The sequence below is a fragment of the Eublepharis macularius genome, chromosome 4 (genome assembly GCF_028583425.1).
Source record: "Eublepharis macularius isolate TG4126 chromosome 4, MPM_Emac_v1.0, whole genome shotgun sequence".
NCBI lineage: Eukaryota > Metazoa > Chordata > Lepidosauria > Squamata > Eublepharidae > Eublepharis > Eublepharis macularius.
Window position 1 is genome coordinate 29,400,880 of NC_072793.1, and position 21,261 is coordinate 29,422,140.

The following is a 21,261-nucleotide window of genomic DNA, read 5'->3' on the forward strand; positions in this document are numbered from 1 at the left end:
TTAGTTTCCTATGTTTGGCTGCCTCAAGGAAGCCACATACATTTTAGACCCTGAATGTTCCAGCAGATAAAACTCATTTACTCACCTAATCTCTAATGAGGAAATGCCACAGCTGAGTCTATAATTCAGGGCAGTTTTCAAAGAGGTATTATAATGTAGCATAAAATGAAAAGGACTGTCTTGAAGATGTCGGAGTATAATATTATGCCTGTAATTGGATGATCAACTGGTTATGAAAATTATTGAGCCAAAAGAATTGAATGGTGTGGCATTTAGCAACCCTCAACAAATGCAGGATTGATGTATTGCTTTGGGCAACATGAAATGTGAGTATTGTTGAAGTATTGTCGAAGGCTTTCATGGCCGGAGAACAACGGTTGTTGTGGATGTTCCGGGCTGTATAGCTGTGGTCTTGGCATTGTAGTTCCTGACGTTTCGCCAGCAGCTGTGACTGGCATCTTCAGAGGTGTAGCACCAAAAGACAGAGATCTCTCAGTGTCACATGAAATGTGAGTGTTTGTGATCTTGGGAAATAGCTAATTTTTAGGAGATTCCCTTTTCTCAGAGACTGTGTGTGCGATTTTCCAAATGGATGCCCAAATACCCAAATGCTCAAATTTATGAAGTCTTTCTGCTTTACTTTGGGAAGGAAGAATTGGGCCCTTGCACAGATAGGATTCTTTAAAAGGCCAACATTTCTTATTACTTTAGGTGGGCTGGACGGAAGAAGCGTGAACCTAATGGTCCTCTACATGAAAGGATCAGCCAGTTGAGTCAATTCTAAGCCACGGTTGACCACAGATTATACAATTAACATGCATTCCTTGCTTCGATACATGAAACATCTAAACCCTCCCCTCCCGCCAGAAAAAAGAGAAGAGTGTAATCATTCAGCAGATTATCCTGTGGGGTTTAGGGTTCCCAAATATTTGCTCCAGTATGCCAAACCACAAGACAGCATTAATGCTTGCTTTTGGAGCAGCCAGTCTTAGATCATCTGACCCTGAATACCATGGCAGGATAGGTAAGACAAGACCTGCAAAGAGAATTCTGATGCTGAATAAATTCATTGCTACCCCCCACCCTCGCAAAAAAAAAATCCCCTTAGGTGGGTTGGTAGCGGGCTGACTCACAATTTTCATCAGAGCCTTTGAATTCTGCATAAATCTCCATTACAAACTCAGATATCTCGATGGCATTATGCAAAACTATGAAGAGGAAATTAACTAAAATGTCTGAATACAATTAAGTTATGAATGGGGGGCCCTGGTTATGAACCAAGTTATAATTTCAAAGAGAAACCCCATTCTAATTTTCTGATCTCTTATTGTTCAATGCTTATCCATAATTCACATTCAAACAGGAAAATGTTACCATTTTCTCCCTTTTCTTTGGGAGGATTTATTTATGAATAATTACGCTGGAATACAAGGGTTCAGCTCTGACTGGCAGATTAATTCCAAACCCCACACAATAACAAAAGAGGATGTTAACGTATAGCAGGGATTTTCAGAGACTGTAAAATGTTACCTGCATAGCAACAAAGCATGTGGCAGCATGACCTTATAAGCAGGGTTACGCATTTTCCATACTGCATATGGTGGGTGAAGACGGATGTAACATTTGAAAAGAAAATCACTGCAGAGTCTTCACCTGCAGAGTGAGCGCAGCTTCCTCCTGGCTTCTCAATTTACAAGATAGATGTTCATACTATCCAATTAAATGTTTCGTTTATCATACTTTTTAAAAAAGTATCTCACTCTTCCTTTAATGGTTTTAGGGTACTGTACACAATTCCCCCCCCATCATCATCATCATCATCATCATCATCATCATCATCATCATCATCATCATCATCATCAATAATAACAATAATAACAATAATGATGACGACGCCGATGCCGATGATGATGATATAACATTTGATTTATATACCACCTTTCAGGGCAACTTAACACCCACTCAGAGTGGTTTACAAAGTATATTATTATTATCCCCACAACAAACACCCTGTGAGGTGGGTGGGGCTGGGGGAGCTCCTAGAAGCTGTGACTGACCCAAGGTCACCCAGCTGGCTTCAAGTGGAGGAGTGGGGCATCAAACCCGGTTCTCCAGATTAGAGTCCCACCGCTCTTAACCACTACACCAAACTGGCTCTCCATTCAGTGACTGGTTCAAGGGCATGCAAGTAATTTATGGTTTAATGGGAAGCTGAACCTCAGTCTCCTTAGGGTCAAACTAGACTCACAGGTTTTTAAAGAGTTGGGTCTGGGCTCCTCAGACCCAGCTTAGGTTCCTTGCAGTCACACAGCAGCTGTGGGGAATGGCTGTTAAAATATACCTTAAATGGCCTCAGAATGCCACTGTGAGGGGAGGAAGGGCTCCTGCCTCCCCACTCAAGCCATTTTCTAATGTAGCAAGTATGTGTGTGTGTGGGGGGGGGGGGAAGGGTTCCTCTCTTTTTGCTGCTCCACGTGAATTATTCTGTAAACATGGAGCACTAATAAACAGGGAAATATTCTCCCTCCATGCTATTTTGAAGGAGCTTTCCTCCTCCCTCAGTGGCATTCTGAGGCTGTTTGGGCCCTCCTTTATTTTTAACAGCCATTCTCCCAAGTTGTGGCTGTGGGGAACCCAACTCTTTAAAAACCTGCACATCTAGTTTGACCCTTAGTCTACTCTTAGTTCTACCAACTAGTATGTCAGGACAGCCACCAGTCTTATCCTTCTGTGCATAATTCAGGCAGGCTACCCACATTTTTTTTCTTTTAAATTTTTAATCTGTATTTCTCTTCCACAATGAAAACAGTTGCAAAATTGCTCTGAGAGAATGTGTCTTAGTAAAGTCATAGGTGCTGGCCAATTGGCACTGTCCATAGCCAGCTTTTTTTCCCTTGCAAGCACAACAATTTCCTCTCCTCTCTAAACTCAGTCTTGGAGAGCAAAAAGTATGTTTGGACTAAATGAGGTGAGAGTGCTACCAAACCAGATCCAGTGCTTTACAAATGTTAGCATCTGTCTTCACCCTACAGTGAATCTGTGAGACTTTCTGTAGGAAGCTACTGTGTAAGTAGGGAAAGCTTTTTGATTCTTCGATGGCATGTGCCACCTTTCTAGCCAGTTATTAAAAATTTGAATCAGATTGAGGAATGTGTAACATCCATGACTGATTCCGCACACGTTGGATAATGCACTTTCAATGCACTTTATCAATCGTTTGAGGTGGATTTTTTGTTCCGCATATGAAAAAATCCATTCCAAATGATCTATAAAGAGGATTGGAAGTGCATTATCCAATGTGTGCGGAATCACTCATCGATCCAAACATTCTACGATCTGCCAATAACTTTATTCATATGCAGCCCTGCTTCTAAACTCTGCTAACCACCAGCTTTCCCATGCTCGCCGTGCTAGTCATGCATATTAGTGGAAATTACAGTTGTTATCTTGAAATGAACCACACACAGTAATGCCATGCTTCCTGGAGGACTTTAAATTAACAGCTACTGAATTTTGGTGGGCAGGGAACATTGTTTTTGAATAAAGCATGGTTCCTCTTGCTGGTGTTATACAGAACCCACATTTAGGACTGCTTGCAAATATTGATGCATAAATGTGTCCTTATCTTGACCCAATGCCCGTGCCCACCTCTGAAACAGTTTTATTTGAAATATATAAGAGGTACCGACATCTTGGGAAATACAGACATCTGTTCAAGTCCAGGTGGTGAATCATCTTTGCACAAAATAACACAACACCACAAATACTGCTACAATACACTGGGTCGAACACAGTCTGAGCTCTGCAATTCATTAGATAGATAGACAGTGGAGATATTAACATAACATCCTGGCACTGATAAGATTGATAAGGTGTAATATAAAGGGAGGGAGGCAAGGGGTGAAAATGGGAGGATACGAAAGCAGGGAATCACCGCAAAAGCCCACAACAGAACACCAGTTACACACTGGCAGGGAACACACGTTCTAAATCCAGCTGCTGTACTGGGGCTCAGTGGCAAAGTCAAAGATGTGGATCCATATTGACTGACTGAAAGCAGAAGCTAGATAACTGAAAGTGCTTCAGATATATGTGGCCAAAAAATAGCCCTATGCATAACTGCTTCTGTCAGCTATAGCTATATCCAGGCATCCTTTTACACAGGTAGTAACAGTTACTAGGAGCCACTGCTGAGAGATCATTTCACTCTTCCCATTCATTATTACCTGGAATAGTATTTTGTTTTAAAAAGCAGTACAGCATGAAAACCCCACCAGGGGTCGCCATAAGTCGGCTGTGACTCGAGGGCACTCTCTACCACCATCTCATGGAGAAGGAGGAAGCAAGATTACAGGATATTATCCAGCAGGGCTTTTTTTCTGGGAAAAGAGGTGGTGGAACTCAGTGGGTTGTCCTTGGAGAAAATGGTCACATGGCTGGTGGCCCCACCCCCTGCTCTCCAGACAGAGGAAAGTTTAGATTGCCCTCTGCGCCTCCGAGCGGCGCGGAGGGCAATCTAAACTCCCCTCTGTCTGGAGATCAGGGGGCGGGGCCACCAGCCATGTGACCATTTTCAAGAGGTTCCGGAACTCTGTTCCCCCGTGTTCCTGCTGAAAAAAAGTCCTGTTATCCAGAATGCATTGATTGGCATGTAAACTTAATACCTGAAATCATGCTTTTGTAGACAATTAAGAAGTGATATAGTGTGGCAACTGTTACCAGCTGTCTAATAGTGTTGGCATTTACGTTATCATTTTGAATGGCATCTGAAGTGGCTATCACTGCATAACATTTCACAAACAGGGGGTCAAATACTCCCCCAAGCATTAGTACAAAGGATGCGAGGTCAGGGATCCAGTAGCTCAGCAGCTGCATTTACAAACTGTCCAAAGAATATTAAGTTCAAAGTGATGCACATGGAAGTAACAGTGACATTTAAACAAGCAATTGTATTAGTCTTTTTAGTGATCGGCATTATTATTTTTTAAACGCAAAGTGGAAAGTGGTTAAATTATTCCCATTGAGAGTTTTCCAGCTGTGACAGACAGCATGTCCAAAAATAAAATCTCTATTCTACATCAGTAAACAGCACAGGCAATGTAGATACACAACACATCTCAGTTCCACAGTTCAGTATTTGTAAAATGTAAAACTAGACATACCCCCTGGGTTTTCAGCTTGGGATTACTCAATAGGGTACAGAAAGTTTGGAGATTGTGGCCTCATTATTGATTTCTTAATATCACATGAGCTTAACACAATTGGGGGGTGGGATTTCTCTTTGTCCTTCCACACCGATACATCATATTATGCTTAACAATGCTACCAGGAAACACAAAGCACAACTCTGAAAACCAGACACTGAAAATGGCAAATCACACAGTTCTTTCTGAATCTGCACTGGGGAATGGGTAGCTGGAATGAGCAAACAGCATTCAAAACAAACAAACCAAACACCCAAATGTACATCTCTTAAGGTATGTGATTGAAACTATCATAACCACGCTGAAAATAAAAGTCCTAGGAGCTGTTCCTCTAGCCTTTGCCCAAGTGTAGACAGAGGGCTGGTTTCCTAGCCATTATAGAGAATCTACATGTGTAAATACAAGAAAATGAGAGTCAAACTAAAATAATATTGTGGACATTCAGGATTCATTAAAGCATGCTTGGTCATTTCTAGCCAAGCCTTCGTACATTAACAAATCCCTTCCTGATCTTAGCCATCTGTAATACTTTTTATCATTAGTTGCCTTCTCAAAATCACATCTCCAATGAACTCAGCACCTGTCAAGGGCTCAGTTCCCCCATGCCCTTTAAATAGCCACCACATCCACTTTGCCTCTGGCATCACCAAATAATTGACCAAGTTGGAAAAGGCTCTTTGCTATTCTCCTCTAGGCTGTTTGCACTAATCTGGGAAAAGTATGCAATCTGTCGTGGCTAGTCCAACATCCTAATGCTTGACGGCAGTGCCTTGTGGTTTACACCCCACGAGCTGATCATATATTCAGCAATGATCAAGGAGTCCTTCTTGCCCAGTAATGGAGACAGTCTTAGGATGCCCACACAAAACTGGCCACAGCCTTGACTCATTTTCACAGCTTTATTCTCTAGTTAGAAGGAATTCTTGGCAGCCATTGAGAGGATCAGCTCTTCGATGCTGAATAAAGATGTGGCCTTCAGTTGACAGTATGAAATAAATGTCTGGCTTCTGTTCTGGTTTTTTTAAAAAATGGTAAACTAGTGCGCTTAATTATGTGACACTTGAAGCTATGCCTCAATGATGTAAATGGGAAATCATTGGCTGATCTGAATGGAAGCTAGAATGAGACTGTTGCTTTTATTTGGACTGCATGTCTATCTGTCTCTTGCCGGGATTGGTGAACAATGGTAGGAGTATCATTGTACAGAGTGCAAATAACAGTTGCCACCAAGAAAAAGGGTTGCCTCCTCAGTGACCAATTTTTATCTTATATTCCTAAACGCAGGATTATATGCATGATCTCAGGGAATTTTACTTTGGACTAACAAAAGTGGATTGTTATATATCCATAGCTAGATTACTAAAGTGTAAGCTTATGCAGACATTACATTTTACCCTTCAGTCATTATATCAAGAGGTAATTAATGCACTGACTTCAAGATGATTGCATGCAGCAAATGACTGCGTGGGACTGGCCAGAGGCCAGACAGTCTTCCTGGAGGAAATTGCTGTCAGCCTCTACAATAAAGTGAAAATTGATGGGTATTAAGGTAAGACATATTCCTTTTTTGTCTAACAGAAATGTGTTCAGACTGTGTGGAATATCAGAAGAAAGCAGTCATCAGTGTCTGCCATTTGAAGTGTCTTCTATCAGTGCATGCTGGAAGAAGCTTAGCCAAATTACACTGAGGAAGTACACAAAGAATTTTAGGGCTGGGGGGAGGTGAGTAGCAAACACTCTGCAGAACATGGTGCATAGGTGTCCTTCAATAAAATCATTGGTCGTGAATCATGATCTCATCTTCAACTGTGGGAACCAATCTTTCAGAGCCTGAACCGAGTGAGGGATCCCCTCCTCCCTTCCCCAGATCTCTGTGTATATTGTGGAGAAACTTGCAGAGGCAGAGAGCTTTCATTTTGAAGTCTTTCACACTCAGCCTGTACGGCGCATTCATTACCGTTTCGCATCCCATGTTTTTCTGCCTTTTACACTTCCAAGCTAGTCATGTGGCGCAGCTCCGGGCTAAGTTAGGTTTTCCCTGGGGTATCTGACTTACAGACATATTGCGACTTTTTTTTTTGCCTCAGATGCTGACTCGCGCTTGGGCCAGTGAAAGTAAGTGTAAAACGTTTGCCTCTCTCCTGCCCCCCTTTTCCTTTCCTATTGCAAGTTGAATGGCCAAAGCAGATTTAAGCACACCCACCCTCGTCAGCTCCCCTAACCCTTCTTTCGCCATTGGGCAGCAACTGTTGCACCAAGCAGCAGCTCAGCTGTGCCCATCGCTTGCCTCCTCTGCCCCTTTCCCTTCTCATCTTCCCATCTGATTTTTTTTCCTGCTTCTGAAGGGCAGTATTGTTGTGGCATCAAGCACTTTAAAACAGAATTGTGGGCATTTAACAGTTGTGGAGATGGAAGCTTTCCCCAACACAAACCTTAGAAGATTTTCTTTAAAGTGTTCAGTTGAGACCTGGCTAAATTGAGTGGTTCCCCCTCCCCCCCCCCGTTTCCATCCTGCAGCCTTCTCTGTGTGGAACCAGCTTTCTTTTATTACTCTTCTCTGGTTGCAGAGAACAGTAAAAAAGGCGGGGTGGGGGGGAGAAGGAAGATCATTCCATGAATAGTAGGCAGTGGGGGGGGGGGTGAAAGGGTTGGTGTTAATCTCAGTGCAGCTGCTCTTGTGCTGTCTTCTAAGTAAAAAGACTCAAACTTCCAACAGTTAGGGTTCGAAATGGCAGCACAGAGAGAGTGGAGATGCTTAGTCTTACCACGCATGCTCAAACTAAAAAAAAAAGTGACGTGTATTCAGTAGCCCACAAAGCTCGCAGTAGAACAAGTGAATATAAAATGCAGCAAAGAACATGAGACCGAATCAGGAGCAGAGAGTGTAAAAGGGGGCGGTTCCAAGCCGGTGTGAAGGCTATAGGACTGACTGCTCAGATCGTTCACTTTTACACATGAGTGTGAAAGGGTTCTATGTGATGAGAGCAGTAGATAAGGTTTCTTTTCTCCCCAAGCTTTCTAGAAAATTCAGAGAACTCAGAGGTAGGGTCAGATCTCCTCTCACATTGTCCAGAACAGAGAGGCAGAAAAGGAGGCTTTCTTTTTGCTTCTATTCAAAGCCCACCTCAAAGCAAGAGACATGACAAGCCTGAGTGCTCTGGAATGTTCAGGGTACCTGGTGAAAGCCAGGATACTGGGTGACCACAAACAATGACTAGTTCTTAAGCCAAGCCAAAGTTTGTAGACCTCTGACTGTATAAATGCTCAGTCAGCTCAAAGGCAGGCTACTATAAGGTTAATTGCTGCACATGAACAAGCCTCGGGTGGTTGACCCATGGCTGACCCAGGCATTATTATTTTTTAAAAAAACCTTTCTGAAAGTAGTCAAAACAGGAGAGCTTACAATATTAGGCTGAAAAATAAGAACTCCAAAGAACTGACAAGAACCTGAAATTAAAAACTGATTATTGTCAATGGTGAGTCAAACCTGCAGATGTTTCAACTTAAAAAAGTGCACAGAAAAAAACATGCGTGTGACACGGAACAAACAAAGACCTTCCACCACACACAGTGTAGCGTGATGCCTCAAAACACCAGTGGTCAGCCGTTAACATACAGCACCACCATTCACGTGAGATAAAGACAGCAAGAACTTCCCAGTACCTGGCACTGCACTGGCTGAGCTCTCCATTATTACATCATCCAGCATTAGATCTAGAAGAATGAAAGGGCATTAATCACCCAATAGGATGTACGGCAAATCTTTCATTCATCATCCCTCTAGCAACACAGAACCAAGAGCACCATCTGCCTAACATTGTTCTTTGCAACTTTCACACATTTCAGCAGAGTTTACTTCAGATCAATGAGCAAGTAGAGAGCACCCATATCGTGGGAAGGAAGAGAAGTTCTTGCTACGGCCAAAACTTTTTTTTTTGAACAAGAATGATTTATCATTTGTAAAGCACCTAGATTGCTGAGGTATATCATCATCATTATTCCAGAGGAGTTTGCAGTGTTAGTCTGTAATTGCAAAATAGTAGAGTCCAGTAGCACCTTTAAGACTAACCAACCTTGGTTAGTCTTAAAGTTGGTTAGTCTTAAAGGTGCTACTGGACTCTTGACTATCATCGTTATTGTAATTATTAATATTATTATTATCTGTCTTTGAGTTCAAAAGTTCCAACATGGTTATCAAATAACATCTGAATATGATACAATTAATCATATACGCACATTGCAAGCTGCCTTTCCCCAGGTCAGACTACTGGTCCATTTACTTCCATCTACTCTGCCTGGAAGCAGTTCTCCAGAGTCTAACACAAAGCAGCAATCTTTCCAATTCCTGAATCCCTTTAACTGCAAATGCCATAGTCTGTTAAGTATGATAAACTGTAGACTTCATTTCTATTGCTGCAAGTATGATCTTCCTGGGTAGATCCTATGTTGTTTAATATGACAGTCTTAGAATTACTTATGCTTTATTTCAGCATTTCTTCAACTCTGTATTGGATTTCTGCTGGTTTTAAATCTTTGCAAATTTGCAGGTATATGCCCTATTACACATGTATTGAAATGTCCTTGAAATTGACTGTACTGACCCACACTGTATAATCCACCTTGAGTCTTCAGTGGGAAAGGTAGACTATAAATAACGTAAATAAAGATCAAGATGGGTAGGCATGTTAGTCTGTCTGTAGCAGCAGGAAAGAGCAAGAGTCCAGTAGCACCTCTAAGACTAACAAAATTTGTGGCAGGGTATGATCTTTCATGAGTCACAGCTCACAGCTGGTATCTGAAGAAGTGAGCTGTGGCTCACAAAAGCTTATCCCCTACCACAAATTTTCTTACTCTTATAGGTGCTACTGGACACTTGCTCTTTCTTACTGTAAATAAATCAACAAATTAATTAATAAATAAAGGTCACATGAATATGATTAGCAATCTATTAGGATTCAAAAGGCTACTCCCTGGCAGACTGACTACTTTTGTTCTTCCGTAGGGATATTCTCTTCTTTGAGCATTCAACCCCTATGCTACAACAAAACTGATTTCCCCTTGGTTTCAGGTTTTTTTTTTTAATTACAGCATTGTGGGGAGGCGGATATTCAAGAAAAGCCCAAAGCATCCTTGGAAGTATGAAACTAGCTTTACAACCTGGCCACTGTTATGAATGTTGAGTGGAATCTAAGATTTTTCATTGTACAATAGAGACAAACAGCTACAGGTAAACCTGTCAGCTCATAAACCAGCGTAACCATAATGGGATCAATATGCTTCAATAAAATAACCAAGGATTAGTATATTATATCCTGAACGCTACACAGTTGTAAATAACAGCACCAGACAAAGAGAAGCACCAAATCCTACTATAGGTTTTGATTCCCAATAAATATATTATTAAAGTTGCCATAATGATAATTGAGATACCGTACATTAGAAAAGCATGTGACACTAGTTGTATTTTCCAAATAATTGTAAAAGGAAATAAATCCTGTGCTTCTCAAACTTTTTGTTTCACAGTAACAACTTAAAATTCCATTAAGAAGAAGTGGGGCTATACAAGAACACATCTGGAGTAGTTACATAATCACACGGTCAATACTGGACACAGGTCAGCAGAACATAGCATGGCTTTGGTGCCAATTTCATGCACAGTGTGTTAAGTAAACATACAGGAAGATGTGAAGGAAGATTCTAGACAGCACAGTCCTTACCTCACTTATCCCAAAATAGTTTCACTGCTTTGGTAGACTATCATCTCCATGGGTCACTAAAGTTAAAGACTACACACTTGGGATACAGCAGTGAATGAGAGCTAAGCTACAAGAGACGAATTACACAAGGACGCGCATATGAAGGGAGTCACAATATTAGCTGAGTTTTAAGAGAGATCGAAAGGCTTTGTCAATTTCCCCTCTCCACAGAGCCAGCAAAAATTGATCCTCAGAGGGTTTGCTAATTTCTTCTTTGCCATCGGAAGGCTCTGTCAGTTTCACCTCCCCTTCTAGGAGGCATACAGGAAATAAACAAACCCTCTGAGGAGCCATCTTTGCTGGCTCTGTAGAGAAGGGAAATTGACAGAGCCTTCCAATCTCTTTTAAAACTCAACTTCCCGGCTAACATTGCGACTACCTTCACGTGCGCATCCTTGTGTAATTCGTCTCTTGTAGTTTAGCTCTGAGTTATATGCAACAAATTCCCCATGAATACTTCTATTGAGAAGTATTTGGAGCAAACATGTGGTAAGTGTTCATATTTAACACTTCCTCTCCTACTACATTTCTGCTTCAATTATACCCCCCCCACAAGAGCGTGAGACGTTTGCTACTGAAGGTGTATGGGGGGAACAGTCAACTGACAATTTTCAGTGGGAAAATAGTGGGTAGGGAAGTCGCCTTCAGCACATATCTGAAAAGGCAGGTTTTAAATATTCTAAATACATAAAGGGAAGAACTAAACTCTTCCACACACAGATACCACATTCCTACTCCAAACCATCCATTTCCAAAGCTGTTTCTTCCAAATGGAAGAAGTGATTTGGGTTTAGTTATATGCATTTATGTGGAACATGTATTTCTACCTTTCAAGTGAAATCCTAAACATATTTACCGCGAAACTGATCCTACGGGGCTCAATGAGGCCTATCCCCCTTGTAAGTGTGTTCAGGACTGTAGCCTTCCAGTGCAATTTGAAGCAGAATTAAGTCAGTTGAAGTCAATGTTCATAGAACAGTGTAACTGTGTAGGACTGCACTATTAGATAGCTAGGTAATTTACATTCTATGAAGGAATTCTTCATTGGAGAAACAGTACCCTCCCCCCGTGACATTTCAGATAAGGAAAATTGGCAGGGAGAGGCTTAACCATCTCCTTGTGCTGTAGTCCTGATCTGAGTACACCTGAGTTTATAGGGAAAAAATGCTAGGAGCTCCATTCACAGAACTCCCAACACCAGGTTTAATCGAATGTGACTTTATGAAAAGCTGTGTCGTAAAGTATATCTAAGAGTGTTTCATTTTTCTGTAAAGCAGGGCTTTTTTTCAGCTGGAACACGGTGGAATGGAGTTCCGGAACCTCTTGAAAATGGTCACATGGCTGGTGGCCCCGCCCCTGATCTCCAGACAGAGAGGAGTTTAGATTGCCCTTTGCGCCGCCAAGCGCAGAGGGCGATCTCCTAGGGCAACCCACTGAGTTCCACCACCACTTTTCCCAGAAAAAAAGCCCTGCTGTAAAGTATATATGGAGATTTCTTTTACAATAATATCCCATTCTGCAACAGACTATCTGGCTATATACATTTTAGAGAATACAATTATCTTTCCATGCTTCTGAGTAGTTCGAGATTTATTAGTTTAGAAAGTTACCAATCCATGCGATTTTCTTTGATGGCTTGTGTATGATGTTATAAATAAAATTATTGAACGTATATTAACATTTTTTAAAAAAACACGAGAAGTGAAATGCTAGCTTTCCCAAGTGGCTACTTTAAAAAGTAACCATCGCAGCCAATAAGAAATTAATTTCCAAGGAATTATTAATTGTCAATGGGAACTCAGATTAAGTGAAATAGCTTCTGATGCATTTCAGTCGGGGAAGAAACAATTAAGCCCTCAACAAATCTGTCATAGCCCTTTTTAATGAGGCTCATTAGTGGAGATCATGTGAAGTTTATAAATTATGCATATTGTGTTATAGTAGAATAGAGTAAATCCCAAAATACTTATATTCATTTTCAAACTCAGGAAGGAAGGAAGCTGAAGGTATTACAGCTAGGGTATGCACTCGAAAAAGATTCGGGTTTCCCGCTTCGGGTGTACCCTTCCTCCCCCCCCCAGGTGAAAAAAGTGGCGGGGCGGGAAGCCATTTAAAAGCAACACTTTTCTTGCTGCTTGCAAGTGGCAAGAAAAGTGTTGCTTTCAAACTTCACGCCCCCCCCCGCTTTTTTCACCCAATGGGAGGGGGAGGAGGGATCCCCTCCTCCCCCTTCGATCTGGTGAAAAAAGCAGTGGGGTGTTTGAAAGCAACACTTTTCTTGCTGTTTACAAATGCTTCGGAAAGCTTTGCTTTGGGATTCCTGAATCAGCTTAGCTATGCTGGGGCCAATTCAAGAATCCTGAATCTTTCTGAATCGGGTCCGATTTGGGTTGAAAACCTGAATCAGAAACCCGAAGTGCACCTCCTTAGTTACAACTATTTTGGAACAAAAGTACTGTGTCATCTATTATCTTTAGACAACATTTCATTTTTATACTTAAGCTATAAAAAGTTTATTTACAGTAGTAATTATTGTGCTAGATGAATTAATGTATGTTACAGTGTTATAAGCATCTCAGTTCTTTAGGCTTATTATATCTGATGCTATCATGCTACTGAAGCATAACCAGATTTTCAAACTGTTGTCTACAGAATGGAACCATCCAGGGCTTTTTGTCTGGGAAAAGAGGTGGTGGAACTCAGTGGGTTGCCCTCGGAGAAAATGGTCACATGGCTGGTGGCCCCGCCCCCTGATCTCCAGACAGAGGGGAGTTTAGATTGCCCTCTGCACCACTGGAGCGTCTGGAGCGGCATGGAGGACAATCTAAACTCCCCTCTGTCTGGAGATCAGGGGGCGGGGCCACCAGCCATGTGACCATTTTCAAGAGGTTCCGGAACTCCATTCCTCCGCATTCCAGCTGAAAAAAAGCCCTGCCCGTCTATGTATCACATATAACTCAATATGTCTCCTATTCACTCCTTGCATCCATGGTCGGCCTTTGCACTGGGCAACCAGACAAGTGCTCAGGTGATGCAGCATTGAATTGAAAGGACAGTTGCCTTTACAGAGGCTCCTGCTGCTGAGGAAGAGGAGAGCCAATGGAAAGAAAGGGGGCCTAATGCTACAGGGATGCAAAGAAAGGCTAGAACAGGTAATTTACCTCTGCAGAAGAAAGAGGGGCAGGAAGGGAGTTTTGCAAGCCACAGAATGCCATATGCAATACTGAGAAGCCAGTTAAGTCCAAAGGTTGGAGATCACAGGAGTGCCATGGAGGAAGATAGCAGAAGGAATGAGGAGGGGGCAAGCCTTTAAAATATACAGGAGAATGGAACAGGGAGAAGCAATGCCATTATTATTCCACATAAGATGCTACTATGCCAGTGGTTAGGTCAGAATTCTGTATGAGCCTCTGAGGTGCTCATTGCTTCACAACCATGAAAGAGCTCACACAATACTTTAAGAAGGAGCCCGTTCACAGAAGAATGCACAAGTCTGTTCTTAAGTCCTCCCTGAAGGCCGTTCCCAGTATTAATTTAGAAGGTTGTTTATTTCATAGGGAAAATATGCATGCGTCACAACTCTGCACTGCTTGGGAGATGATGTAATTTCATTGTGCTTTCATTTACACCCTCCTTTCATGCACCAAAATCCAAGGGGTTTTGTATGCGTGTTGCTTAATCACCCTTATAGTATAAATTGCAACTATTTCTAGTAACACATTCAAAGATTCTATGTCAACACAATAATAATAAGGGCATTTAAATAATAATAATAATAATAATAATAATAATAATATTGGCATTTTCACTGATATAGTATCTGTAAATGTGCTTCTCAAAATATTGGCAATTTTATACATGTGTGCATCATGGGGCGCATCATACATACAAAACCCTGTGAACTTTTGTCTCTAAAACACCACAGCCTCACAGCTCATTTATCTTATTCAGACTATCAGTGGTCCACAAAATTCCATAAGAAACAGTAATGCCAGATTTTAACTTTTTGTTGAACTTCTGATCTGGCAATCCCACATTAAAATGAACAGCATTTAAATATACGACATCAAGCTTTAAAAGTTCTTAAGTATAGCGGTATAAACTTAAGTAACGTAATTCATGGCTGCTTTGATACTGGCCATATTATGTATATGCTTTTATCACAACACCACTAAAATCTTAGTTATCATTAGGACTGATAAATGACAATGAACAATGATTACAAAGAGAGTGTCCTATAGTTTTACAGATGCTGATTCAAAAGGAAGAAAAATGAGGAAAAGGAAATGGCAAAAAGTAATAAAAACACAACAATGAAGGCAATGAGTGATACATGAACATGAATACCAAGTAAAAATTAAGTGGGATAGAAGACATGCAAGATGGAGGAGAGTACCTCTGACCTGTGACCTCTGACCTGAGTTTTATTTCCTGCTTTTTCAATCAAACAGAAACTGAGGTAAAAAAGACAATATGTCAAGCTTCTCAAGTTTCACATGAATCTAATATAATTACAAAAGTATAAGTATTATTCTAAGAAATCCACCAAGTGTGTCATTGGAAATTTCCCAATTGGTGAACATTTCATTTGGCTTTTTTCTATGTCTGGTCATTCCCTTTCTTAAAAAAATGAATAAATCTGTATTTCTCAAGCAAGCGCACTATATATTCAAGCATTTCTAAAACAAGGCTGGCTTTTGTATTATTACATCCTTGAATACATCTGGCAACTTCATCAAATTGGCTTGGAAACTGACAAAAGAAATCTGACTGTGGCATTACAAGGCTGTAATAAACCAAATAGTGAAAGTAGTTATCAACAGCAACAGTGCAAGTCATGCCCAAGATTCTTGCCCGTTCTGGAACTGCTGGTCTTTGCATTTAACACTATTTGGGTAATAGTAAGCAGGGCAAATTAAAATTTTTTTAAAAAGAATAACCTAGCATAAAAAGTTAGTTGCATATCATGCAGCCATTGCTACATTTCTATCGCTTTGCTCAGCCTATGTCAGTGCGATATCCTTCATGCAAATTTTATAGCGGGCCATGCTTTTGGGAGGAGCCTGAGCTTCAGGCGCTAGGCAGCAAGGTACAAGAAGACTGTCAAAGGTCAAGCAGGACTCAGAAAGATGTGGAAAGACTACCGACCAGCCATCTGTTTCTCCTTACTCCTTCTCTTTTTCTCCAGCCGACGGAGTCTCTTCTCCTCTCGCCTCTTGGCTTCTTCTTCCTCCTGATGTTGACGGCACTTGTGAAAATTTTCCACCACAACTCCCACAAACATATTGAGGACAAAGAAGGCAACTATCAGCAGGAAGGAGATGAAGTAGAGGAGCATCCAAGGGTTATAATTCATGATTGGCTACAAAGTAGAGGAAGAAGCTGTTAAAATGGGCATCAAGTAAGGTACAGAAGTGGGACAATTTTTTTTAAAAAAAAGATTGGACTTTGTTTTGTTGCATGGCAGCAAAGTACTTGGATTCTGGCATCCCCAGTGGTTTTAATAAAACAAAATAATGAATAAATCCTCTTTTTCTCTTGCGCTTCTGGAATTTAACGTACCTGCTGATCCACTCCTACAGCATCCAATCCATCATACATGATGTCCACCCACCCATCTTTGGAGGCCAAAACAAACAGAGACATTAAGGCCTAGAGAGGCAAAAGGAAACAGAGCATTACATTTAAGTTGGAAGAAAACATCTCGTTTTATTTGTGCATTTCTACTCTTTTCTCTTCACTTGTGCTTGCAATTTTAGCTTGCTGATAATAATACAGAACTTTCAAGTCGAAAGTCTCCTGCCAGCAAAAACCTGTTAGTGGCAGATACTGGTCCAGCAAAGAGAGTTAATTCAAAAAAGCAGAGCGCCAGCTCCATTTTCACCCTCCAGGTTTCCACCCCTCACTTCTAATTAGTCCAACTACACTGCTAAAATAAGGATGGGTTCCAGTGGCAATGGTAAACGAATGAAGATGTTAGGATGTTCAGAGTACAGTATGTCCAGCTGTACAAGACCAGATCTTTTGTTAGATATACGTGGTTTGCGTGTAGCCGTAGAGCAATTAAACAGACCAAGGGAGAATGTGTGCTTGTCTTAATTCTGAAAGGAATTTATGCAGACTTACGAATACCACATTGGGGACTTTTAAATGTACATCTATGTCTAGGAAACATGTTATTTGCTATGGCAGCTGGGGTATCTACAAGAATACTTCACACATGATTTCAATCAAGGAAATAAAGGAGCAAAGAAGCAGATTACCATTCCATTAATACCTGGCCGAGATTATCAAAATTATACTTGTGCCGGACCCATTTGTAGCTGGCTTCTGCACAGTCTGATTTGTTGGTGATGTTCCTTGTATCCTCCCCTTGGCAGACAAAAAACTTCCCCTTGAATAACTGTGAAAACCAAGAATTGGCAAAAGAATTGGCACAAGTCACCCACAGAAGACAAAAAACATACTGGAGGCAAAAGCTTCTTTAGTGTACATGATGTTCAGCGTTTTAAAACCCTCATAATTTAGCATCGTTTTATGAGTTGGTTGAAGGGTTGTAAACAAGCTGCATAACTCTGAACTGAAGCTGGTGAGCCTGAAGAACTGATTTCAACAGAGTTGGGTGCGATTATCAACAGGGTGAAAGGTGGCAAGATCCATCTCAGATGATTAAAATGTTGTTTTTTTCAATGGCAAACAGGACGTGACAGAGTGTGACAGCCAATATGATGGATGTCAGTGTAATGGCCTGTATCAAGCCAGTATGAGTAGTCTGCCCTTTTTACTGAATGACAGCAGACATTGGCATGCTGTACTTCGCCGTGGTAGAGCTCCCTTCCCATTAGGCTCTTTATCTGAACTTCAACAGAGACACCAAACCTTGAAGGTTATGTTTAAGACAGACGGACAGCAGAGATCAATAGCAAGCCCTTACATCTCTTACGGAGTGTCAATTAATAATTTTACCAAGGAGTATTATATTTGGACGTGGCATTGCCAGAAGATCCAGCTGTGAGTTTTTCTGATCCTGGGTGGCTTTTCTGGCTCTTGGTTGTGTTAAGTGCTAATGCTTTTAAATGGGTAAATTGTGCATTTTAGTGTGTTTCAGTTCTGTTAATTTATCTCTCCACAACTTGGTTGGTACACTGTGCCCCGCCTTGAGTCCAAGGAGATAAGGCAGGATAGAAATGTTATAAAACAAACAAACAAACAAACAAACAAACAAACAAACAAACAAACAAACAAACAAACAAACAAACAAACAAACAAACAAACAAACAAACAAACAAACAAACAAACAAACAAAAACAGTGATTTTTCTCAGTATAGCACTTCTTGCGGGTTTGGATCTACCAACCATTACAATTTTGCCTAATGTTAGCCAGTGACCATGGTAAATAATTCTCTGCTGTCTTGTCTCTAGCAGTTGAACAGTGGGAATTGTAAATATGTTTGCAAAAACAATAGAAAAAGGATTGACCACTAAAAGATGTCTGAATTTGGAGACTGTAGGAAAAAGGAATGGCTTATTAAAATAGCGGTTGGGGTCTGAAAATTCAGAGGATTTTTTTAGTTATAGGGATGAAACAGATACCTTAATGCATACCTGGAACTCAGATCATAAGAAAATAAGGAGATCCACTGCACATTACCACATCTTTATGAACTGTCTAATCAGCTAAAAAGTAGACCATTTAAAACACTGGAGACGAGGCTCTTCTGCTGAAAATAGGAAGAACTTCCTTAAAGAGGTCCAGATGGGTTTGACGCAGAGACTGAGTTGGAGGGAAACTTCCTCTGATCTATATTGGTTAGTAACCCTAACATATTGCAAGGATTTATTATCAATCAAGGCACATTCCCCTAGTAAATGTCTTTGTGTGATACATGTAATTGGAAGCAAACTGTTGCTGCATGAATACATTGCAGCATACATAAAATACTTTGCATCTGTAAAAAATGGGAAGCAGCCCTGCCTGAGACATGTAGGTTTCCTCCCACAGTCACTCAACTCCTGGCCTTTGCTCATGCCATATATGGAAATATATGGAAATTTGCAATAGTATATGAGTATGGAGATCTCTGTTTCTGAGCAATGAATTTGGCATCAGGGCCTTCTGGCTCCTTATGTATGTATGTATGTATGTATGTATGTATGTATGTATGTATGTATGTATGTATGTATGTAAATTATAGTCCACCTTTCTCACTGAGGGCCAAACTACAAGTGACGAATGACACTTGAACGGCAAGTGTATTCCCCCCTGTTCACTTGCTCTCCACTCAATCCACTTGGCCCTGAGACTCAAGGTGGATTAGACAGTGTGAAATTAGTACCGTCAGTATAAGGAACATTTCCATAAACAATGCCTTAGGGTAAATAGATACAAGTTCGCAAAGACATAGCATTAGTAGAATCCAATACAACATAGTGGTGAGGTCTCTGGTTCCTAACTCATTAGCAGATCATCTGAGACCCCCTCCTTACAATACAGCCTTTTTGTACGGCCCCGACCTTACAGATATGGCACACACGCTTATGGGATCAGTATGTCTTAGCAAGACTTACTTTTAATTTGAATCAGATGACATCAACTAAAGCACTCTCTAATTTCAAGAAAATTTGGTCGCCAATTTTAACTTATCTTTCTGAACAGAAGGATCCAGAGAAACTATATTATAATGTCTAGTACATGTTGTTACACACTGTATAATTAATTGATACATTTGCAATTTATACCCAATGTTACTATGTTTTTAATTTTAATAAGATCTGTATACATTTATTGGTATTTTAAGAGGTATTGATATATTTTTTATGTATGGTTGTTTCTTTTATGCTCTGTATTTAAGAGAATAAACAAACAAACAAATAAACAAAAGCCTTTTTGAATAATTCGGTTTTGAATCATTTGTGGAAAGCCAGGAGAGTGGGGGCTTTTCTGACCTCCTTAGGCAGGCCATTCCACAGGGTGGGGGCCACCACAGAGAAAGCCCGTGTATGAGCTGCTGTCGATTTTGCCAGTGTACAGGGTGGCATTTACAGGAGACTCTGTTCAGAAGAGTGAAGCTGCCGTGGAGGAGCATAGGAAGATGGAATTCCTCAGGGTTTTTAGCTTGGCTGGGGACCTAGGCTGTTTTCACACATCTTCCCCTCCCGCAAAATAGCACAAAATTCACAGAACAACACACCTTCATGGTGAGATTTTCCATCACGACTCCGTTGTTCCGTGAGTTTTATGCTATGTTGTGGGAGGGGGAAAAGATGTGTGAAAACAGCCCTGGTCCACAGAACATGTGCTGTTTTGTCCTGATACAATCTATCCAGAATAAATCGGCAAGTACGGTAAAGGACCTTGGTGTATCACTCATCTGGCCCATATGTAATCAACTTAGCAGTGTGAGCAGATATACGACCAGAATATACTACTCATCTGGCTTCAACAAATCCTACACCCAACCTACCTGGACTCCCAAGATGCCAAAAATGATGAAGAAAGCGCAGCAAATCACAACAATGTTTCCAATGGGTTTTAGGGATGACATCAGGGTTTCTACCACTAGCTTCAGCCCCTGTGCTCGGCTAATGACCCTGAAATGCAGAAGTAAACATTAATGGTCTCCTAACAGTACATCTGTTCATGCCCAAAGGGAATGGAATAAAAAGGTAGCTTGAAATAGCAACAAGCCCAAATATAACTGGTGCGGAAAAGGCCTATGATGGTAACCTACAATCTTCCCATTATAGTCCCCAAGACTTCCATTGTCCCGAATTTTCCATCCTGTGGTTCATTGTGTTCCCATTCTTGCAAAAGACGAGGAAATTTCTGTTTTAGAATGATGCAAGTTAAGGGCATTAACCTATTCTCTGATTTCAGAACACTGAAACTTAGATATCTTTTTTGGGTAGTGAATTCATAGTTGCCTCACAGTGCCTCGGATCATGTCCCTCCTTTCTGCTCAACTTTTAAAAAATGCAGCAGTCACTTCAGTAGAGTTTTCATGCAAATTCTGTATTGAGAAATTAAATTATATCCAGTTTGACCTTGTGGACAACATTCTCAGCTCTTGTAAAACAGAGTTTGGCACCATATTACCCAGCGTAATTCATCAGATGCGGTCCCTTCTGTTCCTTGGACAATGGTTCACTTCTGCCTGGAGTCAGAATAGATGGTTTTAATCTAACTCACTGTCACTTGTGGTGTTAACTTCTTGATTGGGATTTCTTCACATTAGGGGAAAAACTCTTTCCTTTGCCTATTCGGCTGTTTGTCAGGGCTTCGACAGTGTATTTCTATATT

The 21,261-nt window shown here is 40.9% G+C and overlaps 1 protein-coding gene across 2 annotated transcripts in view; it reads right to left on the reverse strand.

Moving 5' to 3' along the window:
* The window catches only part of CACNA1G (calcium voltage-gated channel subunit alpha1 G), a 252,600-nt gene that overhangs the window by 55,863 nt on the left and 175,476 nt on the right, over positions 1–21,261 (reverse strand). The window contains exons 21-25 of one of the 2 annotated variants that reach the window (XM_054978816.1): positions 20,426–20,552; positions 17,238–17,363; positions 16,523–16,612; positions 16,130–16,322; positions 8,868–8,918 (exon numbers count right to left, since the gene is read on the reverse strand). In XM_054978816.1, the coding sequence (XP_054834791.1) occupies positions 8,868–8,918; positions 16,130–16,322; positions 16,523–16,612; positions 17,238–17,363; positions 20,426–20,552 (587 nt within the window). The remainder of the gene's footprint in view (positions 1–8,867; positions 8,919–16,129; positions 16,323–16,522; positions 16,613–17,237; positions 17,364–20,425; positions 20,553–21,261) is intronic. The other variant, XM_054978817.1, reaches the window with a different exon arrangement.